This window comes from Chlorocebus sabaeus, chromosome 19 (genome assembly GCF_047675955.1).
Source record: "Chlorocebus sabaeus isolate Y175 chromosome 19, mChlSab1.0.hap1, whole genome shotgun sequence".
Classification (NCBI taxonomy): Eukaryota; Metazoa; Chordata; class Mammalia; order Primates; family Cercopithecidae; genus Chlorocebus; species Chlorocebus sabaeus.
The window spans coordinates 12,907,613-12,923,317 of record NC_132922.1 but is presented as its reverse complement, the minus strand read 5'-3'; the positions used below and the strand labels follow the sequence as shown (position 1 = coordinate 12,923,317).

At 57.4% G+C, this 15,705-nt stretch overlaps 1 protein-coding gene across 3 annotated transcripts in view; it reads left to right on the top strand.

Moving 5' to 3' along the window:
- Positions 1-15,559, top strand: part of MICALL1 (MICAL like 1) — a 35,951-nt gene extending 20,392 nt beyond the window's left edge. For all 3 annotated transcript variants that reach the window (XM_007975723.3, XM_073006722.1, XM_073006723.1), the window contains 9 exons: positions 214-596; positions 2,023-2,438; positions 6,424-6,558; positions 7,195-7,321; positions 7,440-7,530; positions 7,685-7,758; positions 11,403-11,517; positions 12,071-12,117; positions 14,269-15,559. In XM_007975723.3, the coding sequence (XP_007973914.3) occupies positions 214-596; positions 2,023-2,438; positions 6,424-6,558; positions 7,195-7,321; positions 7,440-7,530; positions 7,685-7,758; positions 11,403-11,517; positions 12,071-12,117; positions 14,269-14,390 (1,510 nt within the window). In that variant the 3' untranslated portion in view covers positions 14,391-15,559. The remainder of the gene's footprint in view (positions 1-213; positions 597-2,022; positions 2,439-6,423; positions 6,559-7,194; positions 7,322-7,439; positions 7,531-7,684; positions 7,759-11,402; positions 11,518-12,070; positions 12,118-14,268) is intronic.
- Positions 15,560-15,705: the final 146 nt, after the last annotated feature.

Below are 15,705 nucleotides of genomic sequence, written 5' to 3'. Positions count from 1 at the left end.
GTAGCTCTGTGACTTGAAGGTTCACATTCTCTGGGCCTCAAGGGCTGTGACTATAACAGTCCATTTCAGACTGGCCCCATGGTGCTGGGGGTGGGAGAAGGGAAACGGCCGTTTCTCATCCACCCCATTTGAAGTGGCCTCAAAACTGTCGAGAGAAGGAAGCTGACCCCTTGCCTCTGCTAATGGTTTCTGCTGCCTCCCCACTCCCTCCAGGACACCAGCCCCCAGGAAGGACCCCCCATGGATCACGCTGGTGCAGGCAGAACCAAAGAAGAAGCCAGCCCCACTTCCCCCAAGCAGCAGCCCTGGGCCACCAAGCCAGGACAGCAGGCAGGTGGAGAATGGAGGCACCGAGGAGGTGGCCCAGCCGAGCCCAGCGGCCAGCCTGGAGCCCAAACCCTATAACCCTTTTGAGGAGGAGGAGGAGGACGAGGAGGAAGAGGCTCCGGCTGCACCCAGCCTGGCCACCAGCCCTGCCCTGGGCCACCTGGAGTCCACACCGAAGTCCCTGCACCCCTGGTACGGCATTACCCCTACCAGCAGCCCGAAGACAAAGAAGCGCCCTGCCCCCCGCGCTCCCAGCGCATCCCCACTGGGTAAGTGCCTTTCCTGGAGCTCTCCTGACAGTCGGAACTCGGGGATGGGGCCCGGGCCTGGGGTGGGGGTGTGGTGAGGCAGAGCCTCCCAGGCCGGGCACCGCGCGTTTCATGGGTGACCTCTCATTTAATCCTAGAGCAAACCTGTGAGTAGGTATCATCACCTCCACTTTGCAGGTGTGGAGACTGAGGCACAGAGAGGCTAAGTAGTTTGCGTAAAGCCTCTCAGTGCTTAAGCTGTAGAGGCAGGATTTGAACCCACGGAGTCTGGCCTGAGTCCATCTCTTCACCCTCCCTGTCATGTTCGTTAAATGTGCTGTCCATTGGTGTGCTCAGTGCAGCGAGGGGATCACGGAAAGGAGGGGTTTGCTTGAATCCTAACTCCGTTACTGTTGCTGCAGTTCCTGAGCGACCTGGGCTCTCACCTGGCCGTGTGTGATCAGGTGTAATGACTCTGACTGTCCCTGAGTCTGTCTGTAGTCCTCCATGTGACATGGTGGCTCAGCTCCAGGCTGCTGGGCCTCCTCCGTCCAGTGCTTATCCCCTCACCCAGGCACCCTGGAGTTTTTGGCCCTCACCTTCTCCCAGTCTTCTGATACCCTGAGCTGGGTTTTTGGTCCTCACCTTCACCACAGCTGGGTCTGGCCGCCCCTGAGAGTCCCATGGGACCCCCTCACACAGTGGGGCAAGAGCATGCCAGAGCTGGCAGAGGCAGGTGCTCAGGGGGTCCGAGTGGAGCCCTGGGAGCCCAGCGGAGGCTGGCCTGTCTAGGTGGAGGTGGTGGACAGCTTCAGGGGACAGCGGAGGCTGGCCTGTCTAGGTGGAGGTGGTGGACAGCTTCAGGGTACAGCAGAGGGGCATGAGCTCTAGAGTCAGATACAGTGGATTTAATCCCAGCCCTTTCTGGGGTGAGCGCCCTCTCCTCTCTGAACCTGTTGCCTCATCTAGAAAATGCAGATAATGTGTTTGGAAGCATCATATCTGTCAGCCACAAGGAGAGAAATTGGTGCCCGGCAGTGCCTGTCCCAGAGCTGGTGGCTCTGGGACACAGCGAGGGCTGTGTGCTCCTCCCCTCTGCCTCTGCACTGCAGATCGGGGCAGAGGAGGGGCCGCCTCTCTTCCTCTGGCATTCCCAAGGTGGTTTTGCTGTGGGTGCCTTCACGGGGGCTGTGGGGAGTGTGGGGAAGTGGAGGCAGCAGGCAGAATGCAAGGTGGGCGGGGCAGGATGGACTCCGGTGGCTGGATGCACCTCACGGCTTCCATCCTGCTGGGCGTTTGCTGTTCCCTGGGCCTTGGCCCTGTCTCGATGTGGAGGGCTTGGGTTTCCAGGGCTGCCTGCGGCTCTGTTGAGAGTGGAGCTGAGAGGTGGGGCTGGAAGCCCCTGTGGTGCTCCCCTTGTGAGGTGTCCTGGTGCTTGTCTGCACAGCTCTCCACGCCTCCCGCCTCTCGCACTCGGAGCCGCCTTCAGCCACACCATCGCCAGCGCTCAGTGTGGAGAGCCTGTCATCCGAGAGCTCCAGCCAGACTGCAGGTGGGGAGCTTCTGGAGCCGCCAGCTGTGCCCAAGAGCTCCTCAGAGCCTGCTGTCCATGCCCCTGGCACCCCTGGAAACCCTGTCGGCCTCCCTACCAACTCCTCTCTGGCATCCTCTGGGGAGCTAGTGGAGCCTAGAGTGGAACAAACGCCTCAAGCCAGCCCTGGCCTTGCCCCCAGGACCAGGGGCAGCCCAGGTCCCCAGCCAGCCAAGCCCTGCAGTGGCGCCACCCCAACACCTCTCTTGTTGGTTGGAGACAGGAGCCCCGTGCCTTCCCCTGGAAGCTCGTCCCCACAGCTGCAGGTAAAGGTGAGTACCCCCTCACCCTCACTAAAAGTGATATCCTCTCTAGTGGATGCGGGTCTGGTTTCAGGGCAGAAATGTCCAGGGCCTTTTCTCTTTTTTTTTGTGATGGAGTCTTGCTCTGTGGCCCAGGCTGGAGTGCAGTGGCGCGATCTTGGCTCACTGCAAGCTCCACCTCCCAGGTTCACGCCATTCTCCTGCTTCAGCCTCCCGGGTAGCTGGGACTACAGGTGCCGCCATCACGCCCAGCTAATTTTTTTTTTTTTTTGTATTTTTAGTAGAGACAGGGTTTCAACATGTTAGCCAGGGTGGTCTCGATCTCCTGACCTCATGATCCACCCGCCTTGGCCTCCCAAAGTGTTGGGATTACAGGCGTGAGCCACCACGCCTGGCTGTTCAGGGCCTTTTTTTTTTTTTTTTTTTTTTTTTTTTTGAGAGGGAGTCTCGCGCTGTCGCCCAGACTGGAGTGCAGTGGCCGGATCTCAGCTCACTGCAAACTCCGCCTCCCGGGTTTGCGCCATTCTCCCGCCTCAGCCTCCCGAGTAGCTGGGACTACAGGCGCCGCCACCTCGCTCGGCTAGTTTTTTGTATTTTTTAGTAGAGACGGGGTTTCACTGTGTTAGCCAGGATGGTCTCGATCTCCTGACCTCGTGATCCGCCAGTCTCGGCCTCCCAAAGTGCTGGGATTACAGGCTTGAGCCACCGCGCCCGGCCCAGGGCCTTTTCTATCTTTGCTGGCCTCTGATTTCCTGAGTGGCCTTGGCCAGCCTATCTACCCATTACCCACTCTGTTCATTGAGGCACAAACCCATCTGTCCATCCTTCCATCCATCTGCCAGAGCTCCCACCCATCTATCCACCTGTCCACACGCATAGCCTTCCAGGTCTTAGGTATCAGGGCCCCTGTTTGCCTCCCATCGCCTGCACTGGCCTATTTGGGTTCCATTCACCAGCCACTAGTCATCCCGTATTGTCTGTCCACTCTTCCATTCACTCAGGCTCTACTGATGCCAGACCCTGGGCAGAGTTGTATTAAAACCCTGTACTGGCCGGGCGCAGTGGCTCACACTTATCATCCCAGCACTTTAGGAGGCTGAGGCAGGCGGATCACTTGAGAATAGGAGTTTGAGACCAGCCTGGCCAACATGGTGAAACCCCATCTTTACTAGAAATACAAAAATTAGCCAGGTGTGGTGGTGGGCGCCTGTAATCCCAGCTACTCGGGAGGCTGAGGCAGAATTGCTTGAACCCGGGAAGTGGAGGTTGCAGTGAGCTGAGATGGCCCACAGCCTGGGTGACAGAGTGAGACTCTGTCTCAGAAAAAAAAAGACCTTGTCTTTGGCCTCCAGGGGCTCACGATCTGCTCAGGGAGATAGGTGTAATGGTCGTTTTGGAAGGTGACCCATGGTAGGGCACAGAGCGGACGGGGTGACTCCCTTCTACAGAGACCTGGGTCTCCCCGCCATGGAACAGGGGAGCTGGGGTTTCTGAATGCCTCCCAAGTGCATGGCTGCCTGGGCTCCCCACGTCATGTGGACATTGTGGTCCCTTGTCTCCAAGGCGCTCCCAGCCAGCTCAGGGGGAGGGGTTGTAATGAGCACGCTGCTGCGTGTGGAGTTTGTAGTGGGCCGGGGGTCAACCCCCAACAGGCAGAAGGACCCAGGACACACCGCTTTCCTGGATGCTTCCGTTGTGTGCCATGGGGGAGTTTACCGAGCAGAGCAGATGTGGCCCTATCCTGTCCTCCTGCTCCCTTGCTGGGCTTTGTCTTTTCTTGGGTGACATGGGCGTGGGGAGGGTCTGGCTAGGCACCCGTCCAGGCTGCTCCTGTTCCACATATGCTGTGTGCTGTGGGCTCACCTATTTCTCAGCCCCATACTGAGAACCTGGGGGTTGCCTGGGCTCAGGACTTTCCTCCGGGCATCTAGTTCATGAGGGGCCTCTCTTGCAGCCACAGGCCCTTCGGAAGGCCCCATGCTCTGCAGGCCTCTGAGCTCCCAAGGCTCATCTGGCCCCAGGTAGAGGGTGGCAGGATGGCCTTTGTGGGGCAACTGAAATTGTGGCCTGACCCTGCCCATGTGCCTCAGGCACCACTGAACCTTCCTTGGCCCTGGCAAAACCCTCTTGGGCACTGCTTCCGGCTCTGCCTCCCATCTGCTGTGTGTCCTTGAGCAGGCCCCATTCTCCTCTGGGCCTCAGGCTCCCACAGATGGTGAGGGGCTGCCTGGCACTAAGTGTCCTGAGTGCTCGGAAGGCTCCCTGGCTCCTTGGTGGTGGAGGGCACGGGGGTGAGTCAGCTTCGGTTTCTCCTGTTTTGTGTCCTGGGCTGCATGAAGATTGGTCTGAAGTTTTGAGGCTGAGAAAAGGCTGAAAACCTTTGAGGGGCTCAGGGGCTTTGGGCTGCTTGGCTCTGCCGGCCCCTCTGGGTGTGTTGGAGGGGGCAGAACCCCAAGTGCACCTCCTTGTGGGGAACCCCTGTCCCACTGTCACCCCAGGATTAGGAGAGAATTTCAGAGGCAGTGGGGGCCTTCGGGTGCCACCCTGGGTCATTGGGTAGGTGCTGCCCTGTGGGAGCCAAGCCCTGGCTCCTTGCTGTGCCCAGACTTGGGCCCTGGCCCCCTCCCTGCTTCAGAAACCCCAGAGCAGCCCCCACCCCGAAAGCCTCTCTGCCTGAGCTGGCACAGACCTCCCCCTGCTCTGCAGCTGCCGAGGGAAAGCTGGGTCAGTGCTTCTTGGAGAGTCCCAGGTCTCAGGTGAGGCCTCTGTAAGGGGCTCACAGTGATGCCTGTTTCCCGTGAGCTGGGAAGAGTGGTTGGGAAATAGTGACATTGCCCATGTGGTGGGCAGGGCCTTGCCGTGTCCCGGTGGTGGGGCTGCCCCGGCTGTGCTGGCCTCAGAGAGGGCAGGGGTCTCCCCAGAGGCACGGAAGAATGCAGAGCCTGGGCTCTGGGTGTGTGGGTACTGGGCTGGGCAGCAGAGGATGAGATCTTTCTCTGGCAGGGAGGGATGTACCCTCTTAGTCCATCTGCTGGTCAGGCACTTCCTGGCTGGGTGACTCTGGGCGAAGAACTTCACCTTCACCTCTCTGAGCCTCAGAGTCCCCACTGGGGAGAGGGTGGTTATGAGGCCCGAATGAACTACCATAGCTCTGTCTTGCCCTAAACCCCATGCTATTCTGTGCCTCTAGGGAAACCCCTGCCTTCTCTGAGGCTAGCACAGCCAGGCACCCCCACCACTGGGGCACAGTAGGGCACTGCCTACCACATGGGCAAGGTTCTAAGCACTACCCCTCAATGCTAGATGGCTGCCCAGGCCCTGAAACAGACAGATTCTCATCCCAGCCTGGGCTCATGGGAAGTGTGTGGCCGTGAGCGAATGACTAACCCTCTCTGAACTTGAGTTTACTCAGCTGTGAAATGGGCATTGTGATACCCACTTGGCAGGGTGGTCGGGAGAATTCAACACGAATGTATAAAAAGGCCAGGTGTGGTCATCCCAGCACTTTGGAAGGCCCAGGCAGGAGGATCACTTGAGCCCAGGAGTTTGAGACCAGCCTGGGCAACAAAGTGAGACCTGTCTTTACAAAAAAAAAAATACAAAAAATTAGCCAGGCATGGTGGTGCGAGCCTGTAGTCCCAGCTTCTCGAGAGGCTGAGCTGGGAGGATCGCTGGAGCCCCAGGAGGCTGAGGCTGCAGTGGAGCCGTGGTTATGCCACAGCTGCATACCAGCCTGGTGACAGAGTGAGACTGTCTCAAAAAAGTGTAAAAAGTATCCAGTGCAGTAACTGACAGGCGAGAAGAGCCCTGGAAATAGAAAGTTTATTGAATGACTCAGTGCATCAGAGACGGAATTTGAGGAGACTGTCTCTTTGCCTGTGTCCTGCTGGCCCTGGAGTGCCGGCCTGCTTTCCATGGTCCCAAATATCAGGCTGCTGGGGTCTCACGTGCCCTCTTCCCAGACTCACCCTGTGTCATGTCTCCTTGCCTTTAGTCCTCCTGCAAGGAGAATCCTTTTAACCGGAAGCCATCGCCTGCAGCGTCCCCAGTCACAAAGAAGGCCACCAAGGGTTCTAAGCCTGTGAGGCCACCTGCCCCAGGACACGGCTTCCCACTCATCAAACGCAAGGTACCAGCTTGGAGCCCCCTGAGACCAGGCTGGCCTGGGCTGGCACCTCCCACTCCGCAGCTGCAGGCTTCCCCTGGGACTCTAGGGAGGCTGGCTGGCTGGGCAGCTGGCCTCAGATGCTCAAGAGAGCGCTCTTGGGCGGCCCAACTTGAAGGTCTAACTTGCAGCCCGGAGAGATTTGGAGCAGATCAGCCCTTCACCACCAAAAGCAGTAGGTGGTGCCTTTAATTTGTTACTAACAAGTTCAAGTATCAAGCACTCATGATACACTGCTACTTGAGCTGATTAGAGTGTTCTCAAGTTTATCTCTGTAATAAGATCACTCTCACTGACATTGTGATAGCCTTTCTGGAGTGGCAGAGAGGAGGTGTTTCTGTGAAGGGCAGGGAGTCATGCCACCTTCTGGTGTGTCTGTTGGTGCTGGGACCAGTGGCATGCAGGGTTGTGGCTGTCCCCACACTGGCCCCTTCCCTACACTGGGACCCTGCCTTCTAACCATGCTGGGGTAGGGGGCAGGGCCCGGGCCCTGGAGCCACCAGTGGCCAATGCTGGCCAGAGAAGAGGGCAAGGCTCCTGGCAGCAACCAGGCAGGGGAGCGCTCGGCTGGCCGTCAGGTGACCAGGAGCTGTTGGACAGGTCCAAGCTGACCAGTACATCCCCGAGGAGGACATCCACGGAGAGATGGACACCATTGAGCGCCGGCTGGATGCCCTGGAGCACCGTGGGGTGCTGCTGGAGGAGAAGCTGCGTGGCGGCCTGAATGGTGCGGGAGCAGCTGGGAGGGCCTGCTGGGTGGGGCTGGGGGCAGGAGCCTCTATTCCCTGGGGAACTGAGCCAGGCATGGTGGCCAGCCCTGGCCTCAGTGGGTGTCTGGCTTCCAGAGGGCCGTGAGGATGACATGCTGGTGGACTGGTTCAAGCTCATCCACGAGAAGCACCTACTGGTGCGGCGAGAGTCCGAGCTCATCTATGTGTGAGTCATCCGCTCGGGGCAGCCCTCCCTGGAATCCGTAGAGCTTAGAACTGAGAACCCTTACCCTCTTCCCTCATCAGTAACAGCACAGGGCAGGGCAGGGCAGCCGGGGCTCGGGCAGAATTGTTAAGAGTCACCTTATTCCCACCTCTAGCTTCAAGCAGCAGAACCTGGAGCAGCGCCAGGCTGATGTCGAGTATGAGCTCCGGTGCCTCCTCAATAAGCCAGGTGAGCACAGCCACTGGCACTCCCCTGGCACCTGCCCCGGGGCCTGGTGATATGGAGGAGTGGGGGAGCGGGCAGACAAAACCCCAGTGGGATGCGCAGGCAGACTAGGGACAGGGCCAGAGGAGGAGGTGCGGGGCAGGGCTGTCTGGGTCACCCCCGAGGATGGGAGAGACTGTAACAGGCAGTAAGCTGGCTGGGGCTGCATTGGAGAGGGAACCGCACAGACAGTGTGGGTTGTGGACGTCCGTGATACCAGGGACGACGGACTCTCAGTGAATGAAGATCAGGCCCAGGACCAGCCCGGCCTGATGTGTACATGGGTCAGACTGTTCCTTGTTCTGCTGCTAACTTGCTATGTGACCTTGGGCAGGATTCTTAGCCTCACTGAGCCTCAGTGGCTTCAAGTGTAAAACGGGAATGAAGGTCCCCACCTCCTTGGGTATTCTTGGGACCAGAAGACCGTGGACGTGGACTCTGTACCCTCTGAGGGGCTGATGGCTGACGGTTACCATGTGGCTGAGTTGGGGTTTGGTGAGGAGGGCTCCTCACATGCCCTGTGACAGTGGAATGCAGTGAACCGCAGCTGCAGGCAGAGACCCCAGGACTGTGGAGAGACCAGAGTTGGGAGCCAAGGCTTTTGACCACTTTCTTATGGCTCAGGCATGGTGCCAGCCCTGGGCAAGTGCTATGTTGACAGATGGAAAGTGGAGGGCCAGAGAGGTCAAGGGACTTGGCTGTGGGTGACGGGGCTGGGCTTCCATCCACATCTCTGATCTGGGGCTGTCCCTGCACACACAGCCCCTCCAGACTGTGGGGATGGTGGCAGGGAAACTGTCTACTGACTGGGGAATTTGGGAGGCTGGAACGTCCCAGGGGAAGCCACAGAATGTCCCAGGCTTCTGCTGCCTTGTGTGAGTCACTCCCAACTCTCCAGGAGGCTGGGGCGTGGTCACCACTCGGATCCCACAGCGGCGCCCTGTGGCCAGAGTGGGCACGGCTCCTCTGCCTCCCTGGCTAGCCTGGCCCCGGGCTTACCGGGGCTTCTCCAGCCCCCATGTGGTGGCTGTGTGTCCTGGGCTTGTCAGCCTGTCCCGGATGTTGCTTTTGGAAGGGTGAGGCTGGTGTATGAGGCCCCGAGTCCAGTACGCCATGAGGGCCATTGCTTGGGGGCATCAGGCTGCTGGGTTCAAATGCCAGCTCCACTTTCACTGCGTGGCACTGGTCAGAGATTTCATGTCCTCGAGTCTCCGTTTCCCCGCACGTAGACTGGGGACATAATGTACCCAGACCCCAGATATGGGAAATGGCAAAGTGAGATTCAAACTTTGGTGATGATTTGGAGGCCCTGCTCTGTCTCCAGAACCAGGTTGGGCCACCTGCTCCTCAATTTTGGCAAGGTGAGGCCATGGGGGAGAGGGGCAGTGGCCAAGGGGGCTTCAGGATATTTATTTATTTATTTATTTATTTTGGAGGGGTATTTATTTATTATTTTTATTTTTATTTTTTTTATTTTATTTTTTTGAGACGGAGTCTCGCTCTGTCGCCCAGGCTGGAGTGCAGTGGTGTGATCTTGGCTCACTGCAAGCTCTGCCTCCCAGGTTCATGCCATTCTCCAGTCTCAGCCTCCTGAGTAACTGGGACTACAGGCACCCGCCACCACGCCTGGCTAATTTTTTGTATTTTTAGTAGAGACGGGGTTTCACCATGTTAGCCAGGATGGTCTCGATCTCCTGACCTCATGATCCACCCGCCTCAGCCTCCCAAAGTGCTGGGATTACAGGCACGAGCCACTGCACCCGGCCCTATTTATTTTTTATTATTTATTTATTTATTTTTCTGAGACGGAGTCTCACTCTGTCGCCCAGGCTGGAGTGCAGTGGCACAATCTCGGCTCACTGCAAGCTCCGCCTCCCCAGGTTCATGCCATTCTCCTGCCTCAGCCTCCCTAGTAGCTGGGCCTACAGGCGCCTGCCGCCCCGCCTGGCTGTATTTTTAGTAGACACGGGGTTTCACCGTGTTAGTTAGCCAGGGTGGTCTCGATCTCCTGACCTCGTGATACACCCACCTCAGCCTCCCAAAGTGCTGGGATTACAGGCATGATCCACCGTGCTCAGCCCTGGCCCTATTTATTATTGTTATTATTTGAGTCGGAGTCTCGCTCTGTCACGCAGGCTGGAGTGCAGTGGTGCGATCTTGGCTTGCTGCAAGTTCCGCCTCCTGGGTTCACGCCATTCTCCTGCCTTAGCCTCCCGGGTAGCTGGGACTACAGACACCCGCCACCACGCCCGGCTAATTTTTTGTATTTTTAGTAGAGACAGAGTTTCATCATGTTAGCCACGATGGTCTCAATCTCCTGACCGCGTGATCTGCCTGCCTCAGCCTCCCAAAGTGCTGGGATTATAGGCGTGAGCCACTGCACCCGGCCTATTAGTTTTTTTGAGATGGAGTGTCACTGTGACACCTAGGCTGAAGTGCAATGGCGTGAACTCAGCTCACTGCAACCTCCGCCTCCCGGGTTCAAGTGATTCTCCTGCCTCAGCCTCCCCAGTAGCTGGGATTACAGGCACCCACCACCACACCTGGCTAAGGATATTTATTTATTTATTTATTTATTTATTTATTTATTTATTTTTGAGACAGAGTCTTGCTCTGTTGCTCAGGCTGGAGTGCAGTGGCATGATCTGAGCTCACTGCAACCTCTACCTCCTGGGTTCAAGCAATTCTCCTGCCTCAGCCTCCCTAGTATCTGGGATTTCAGATGTGCACCACCACGCCTGGCTAATTTTTGTATTTTTAGTAGGATGAGGTTTCACCATTTGACCAGGCTGGTCTCGAGCTCCAGACCTCCGGTGATGCACTTGCCTCGGCCTCCCAAAGTGCTGGGATTACAGGCATGAGCCACCGGGCCCGGCCTAGGATATTTATTTGAAGGCAGGGAAGCCTGTGGCGGTAGATGTTGTGGAGGGAAGGCCAAGTGTAGGCATTCATCCCTGGAGCCTGCAGGCTGGGGGAGGGGGAAATACTAGGGCTCTGGTGGGCCCCTGGGGGTGGTCCTGTGGGTTGGCTGGGGCCTTGAGAGGAGAGGAGGCTGGAGGGGCAGGTGTGCCTGGCTTCAGGGGAGCCTCCTGCTGGGCTCCCTGCCCCCAGCATCCCCTCTAGTCTACCTTCCTCCACAGCCTTGGATAAATGTCCCAGTATGTCACTTGGGTTATGTTGCTTCTCCTGCTGGAGGAGCCCTGGGGTTCCCTGTTGTCTCCTGTCCCCTGCCCCACTCTGTCCCTCCTGAATCTTGCCTCCCGCCAGAAGCCACCTAGTGAACATTTGTTGAATGGAGGAATGAACATAAGCATGAGACTCTTGGTGCCGCCCTGTTCTTGCAGCATGTGCTCTGCTGGTCCTGCTGGGGCCCTTTGCAGGCTCTTTGGTAGGCAGCCTGGTGTCCTTGGTCTCTTCTGTCAACAACCTTCTTTTCTCAAGAACTTGTAAGCCCCACCTATCGGGGCCCTTCCTTTCTGCGCTGTTAGTATCTAGCGTGGTATTTAGCACGGGGCTGGCCTGCAGCACTTAGGCAGTGGCTCCTGGTGGCCTGGGGAGGAAGAGGGCTTTCCTACCACTCATGCCCCCTAACTTTTCTCCCTGGGCAGAAAAGGACTGGACGGAGGAGGACCGGGCCCGGGAGAAGGTGCTGATGCAGGAGCTTGTGACCCTCATTGAGCAGCGCAACGCTATCGTCAACTGCCTGGATGAGGACCGGCAGAGGTGACATGGCCAGGGGTGGGGGCTCCTGGGAGAGAGGGCCAGAGCAGATCAGGCCCATGGCCCCATGGGTGGGGCAGCTCCCTGGAGAGCCAAAGACACAGTCCACACCTCAGGCCAGGCCAGCCCTGCCCTCCTACCAGCGATCCCAGTACACCCTTGCTCAGCCCTGTGTGGACAGAGAAGGCATCTGCTCCTTCCTTCTGTGGGACTCCCAGCTGCTGCTGTTTTTTTTAATTTTTTTTTTTTCTTTTTGAGACAGCGTTTTGCTCTTATTGCCCAGGCTGGAGTGCAATGGCGTAACCTTAGATCACTACAACCTCTGCCTCCCAGGTTCAAGCAAATCTCCTATTTCTGCCTCTCGAGTAGCTGGGATTACAGGCATGAGCCACTACAACCAGCTACTTTTTGTATTTTTAGTAGAGACAGGGTTTCACCATGTTGGCCAGGCTGATCTCAAACTCCTGACCTCAGGTGATCCACCTTGGCCTCCCAAAGTGCTGGGATTACAGGCGTGAGCCACCATGCCCAGCCTAACTGCTGCTGCTTATTTCAGGGAGGAAGAGGAAGACAAGATGTTGGAAGCCATGATCAAGAAGAAAGGTGAGGCCCTTGCTGGGGATGAGGCTGGTGCCCAGTTGAACTTCAGCACTGGGGGTGGAAGGGAGGGATTGGTTGAAGGGAGGATTGGAGTGGGCACTACCAGGATGGCTGTGTACAAACTCCACAGCCTCTGTTTTGCAGAGAGGGCTGTGTGTAGCAAGAGAGGCCAGCCTACAGCCAGGAAGGCTGTGGCTTAGGCTTGGAGGGTAGCCGTGGGATGCCCTGATGCCCACAGAGAGACGACTGTGGTATATGGGAGGCGTCTTCCCAGGTGGATTTGCCCTCAGCTGTGCATTCCCCCTTGAGATCTGCAGCTGGTTTTGTTGGAGTCTGTGGGCCCAAACAGCAATGCTTCCTGGGGACCAAGTGGTGCTTGGAACAGTTAAAAGAGTACTGGACAGGAGATCGAGATCATCCTAGCTAACACAGTGAAACCCCATCTCTATTAAAAATACAAGAAATTAGCCAGGCGTGGTGGCGGGCGTCTGTAGTCCCAGCTACTCGGGAGGCTGAGGCAGGAGAATGGCATGAACCCAGGAGGCGGAGCTTGCAGTGAGCTGAGATCGTGCCATTGCACTCCAGTGTGGGCGACAGAGCAAGACTGCGTCTCAGAAAAAAAAAAAAAAGGCCGGGCGCGGTGGCTCAAGCCTGTAATCCCAGCACTTTGGGAGGCCGAGGCGGGCGGATCACAAGGTCAGGAGATCGAGACCATCCTGGCTAACACCGTGAAACCCCGTCTCTACTAAAAAAATACGAAAAACCAGCCGGGCGAGGTGGCGGCGCCTGTAGTCCCGGCTACTCGGGAGGCTGAGGCAGGAGAATAGCGTGAACCCGGGGGGCGGAGCTTGCAGTGAGCCGAGATAGCGCCACTGCACTCCAGCCTGGGGCACAGAGCAAGACTCCGTCTCAAAAAAAAAAAAAAAAAGATAAATGGGGCCGGGCACGGTGGCTCATGCCTGTAATCCTAGCACTTTAGGAGGCTGAGGCGGACTCATCGCCTGAGGTCAGAAGTTTGAGACCAGGCTGGCCCAACATGGTGAAACCCCATCTCTACTAAAAACACAAAAATTAGCTGGGTGTGGTGGCACACTTCTGTAGTCCCACCTATTTGGGAGGCTAAGGCAGGAGAATTTCTTGAACCAGGCGGCAGAGTTTGCAGTGAGCTGAGACTGCACCATTGCACTTCAGCCTGGGCAACAGAGACTCTGTCTCAAAAAAAAAAAAAAAAAAAAAAGGCTGGGCGCGGTGGCTCAAGCTTGTAATCTGAGCACTTTGGGAGGCCGAGACGGGCGGATCCTGAGGTCAGGAGATCAAGACCATCCTGGCTAACACCGTGAAACCCTGTCTCTACTAAAAAATACAAAAAAAAAAAAAAACTAGCCGGGTGAGGTGGCGGGCGCCTATAGTCCCAGCTACTCGGGAGGCTGAGGCAGGAGAATGGCATAAACCCGGGAGGCGGAGCTTGCAGTGAGCTGAGATCTGGCCACTGCACTCCAGCCTGGGCAACAGAGCGAGACTCCGTCTCAAAAAAAAAAAAAGAAAAAGATAAAAAAAGAAAAAGATAAATGAATGCCATGCTTCAGAATTCCCAGATTCTAGGCCGGGTGTGGTGGCTCATGCCTGTAATCCCAGCACTTTGGGAGGCCAAGGCAGGGGGGATCATGAGCGCAGGAGATGGAGACCATCCTGGCTAACACAGTGAAACCCCGTCTCTACTAAAAATACAAAAATTAGCCAGGCGTGGTGGTGGGCTCCTGTAGTCCCAGCTACTGGGGAGGCTGAGGCAGGAGAATCGCTTGAACCCAGGAGGTGGAGGTTGCAGAGGGCCAAGATTGCGTCATTGCACTCCAGCCTGTATGAGACTCAGTCTCCAGAAAAAAAAGAATTCCTGGATTCTGCAGAGCTCTTACATGTGCTGACCATCCTGATCTTTCCCCAAACACTGGAGGTGGGAGGGGGAGGATGGGCCCCATCCTCTAGATGAAGAGACAGAGGCTGGGAAAGGTGAGTGGCTTGTCCCTCCCAGGCTCTACACAGGAAGTGGTGGGGCTGGCTGAGCCCTGCTGGCCATGCCCAGGCCTGTCACTGGCTCTAGCCTGCCCTGGATGGACTCCTCTTCTCCATTTAAGTGCTCCCCTGTCTGTGCTGCAGAGTTCCAGAGGGAGGCTGAACCCGAGGGCAAGAAGAAGGGGAAGTTCAAGACCATGAAGATGTTGAAACTGCTAGGAAACAAACGTGATGCCAAGAGCAAGTCCCCCAGAGACAAGAGCTAACAGCACGAGAAGCCAGTTGGGGACTGCCCCCTCCTGGACCAGCTCCTGGGCTGTGCTCTGTTTGAAGGGGATGCCCTGCTCCCCTCAGATCAGTCAGGAGGAAGATGACTAAGGGGAGGGATCCTCGGGGTGATGGCCTTTTCCTCCTCAGGGGCCTCTGACTGCTCTGGGCCAAAGAGTCTTTTCTTTCTTCTCCGAGCCCCAGGCAGCGGTGACTTGGCCCTGCCCAACCTGATTCTGATGAGCAGTCCCAAGGGGCAAATAGGGTCCCAGGGTCCAGGGAGGGGCGCCTGCTGAGCACATTCGCCCCCTCACCCTGCCCAGCCCCTGCCATGAACTCTGGCCTGGGTCTCCACCTCCAGGGTCCTGCTCTTCCAGGCAGGCCAGGAAGTGGCGCTGGGCCGCACTGGCTTCTTCCTGCCCCAGCCCTGGCTCTGAGTCCCTGTCTTCCTGTCCTGGGCAGGCGCCCCTGGCTCTCAGTTTCCCTCACTCAGGAGCTCTGTTTCTGAAGTCTCCAGTTAAGTCTGAGTTTATGACTGAGAGGCCTGTACTGTCAGACGTGAATGGGCCTGACGGGCAAATCCATCCCTCTCTCCCTCACAGTTCCAGGAGCAGCTTCCCTCGTCTCCCCTTACTCCACAGGGAGCCTCCCTTGCCAGGACCAGGGCTGTGATGGCCATGCTGGGGCAGGTGGGTGCCCTGTTGGCTGCTCTCAGTGCTGCCCCCCAGGCTGCAGTTCCGGTCCCTGGTTGTCAGGTAGGAAGAGGGTACACTCGAAGCACGTGCTCATCTCGTTTCCTTAACGTCTGTAGTCTGACCCCTCATTTAGGCTTTCCTCCGCCACCCCGGTCCAGGGGAGAGGCTCGCTCCCGCCCGTGGTCATCACTGGTCTGTCTCCCCTGTTGTCTGTTCTCTCCCTGACTCCCTCCCACCGAAGGCCTGATGGCCACTCGCCCCTCTGGGATAGCTATAGGAGAGGAGGAGTGATGGGGGCCACCACCTTTTCTACAGGAAATGTGCCCAGCAGCTCTTGGTCAAAGCACTGTTGCTATAAGCTATCTCTGGGACGCCTCTAGGCCCCCTTCCCTCTACACACCTCTGGGAAAAGATCACACTGTATTAACTCTCGAGGAGTTTCCTCGCCAATAAACAGACAACCTCAACTGCCAGTGGCCTGCCGCCTCTGGCCATAGCGGCAGCCTTGTCTGCCCTCCCGCCTGCCTCTGCCACAGCTGGTGGCTGAGCATCTCTGGTCCCCCAGAGGCCATGTTTGGGCCATCCTCCAAGAGGGATCTCTGCCCTCACCGCCTGCCAC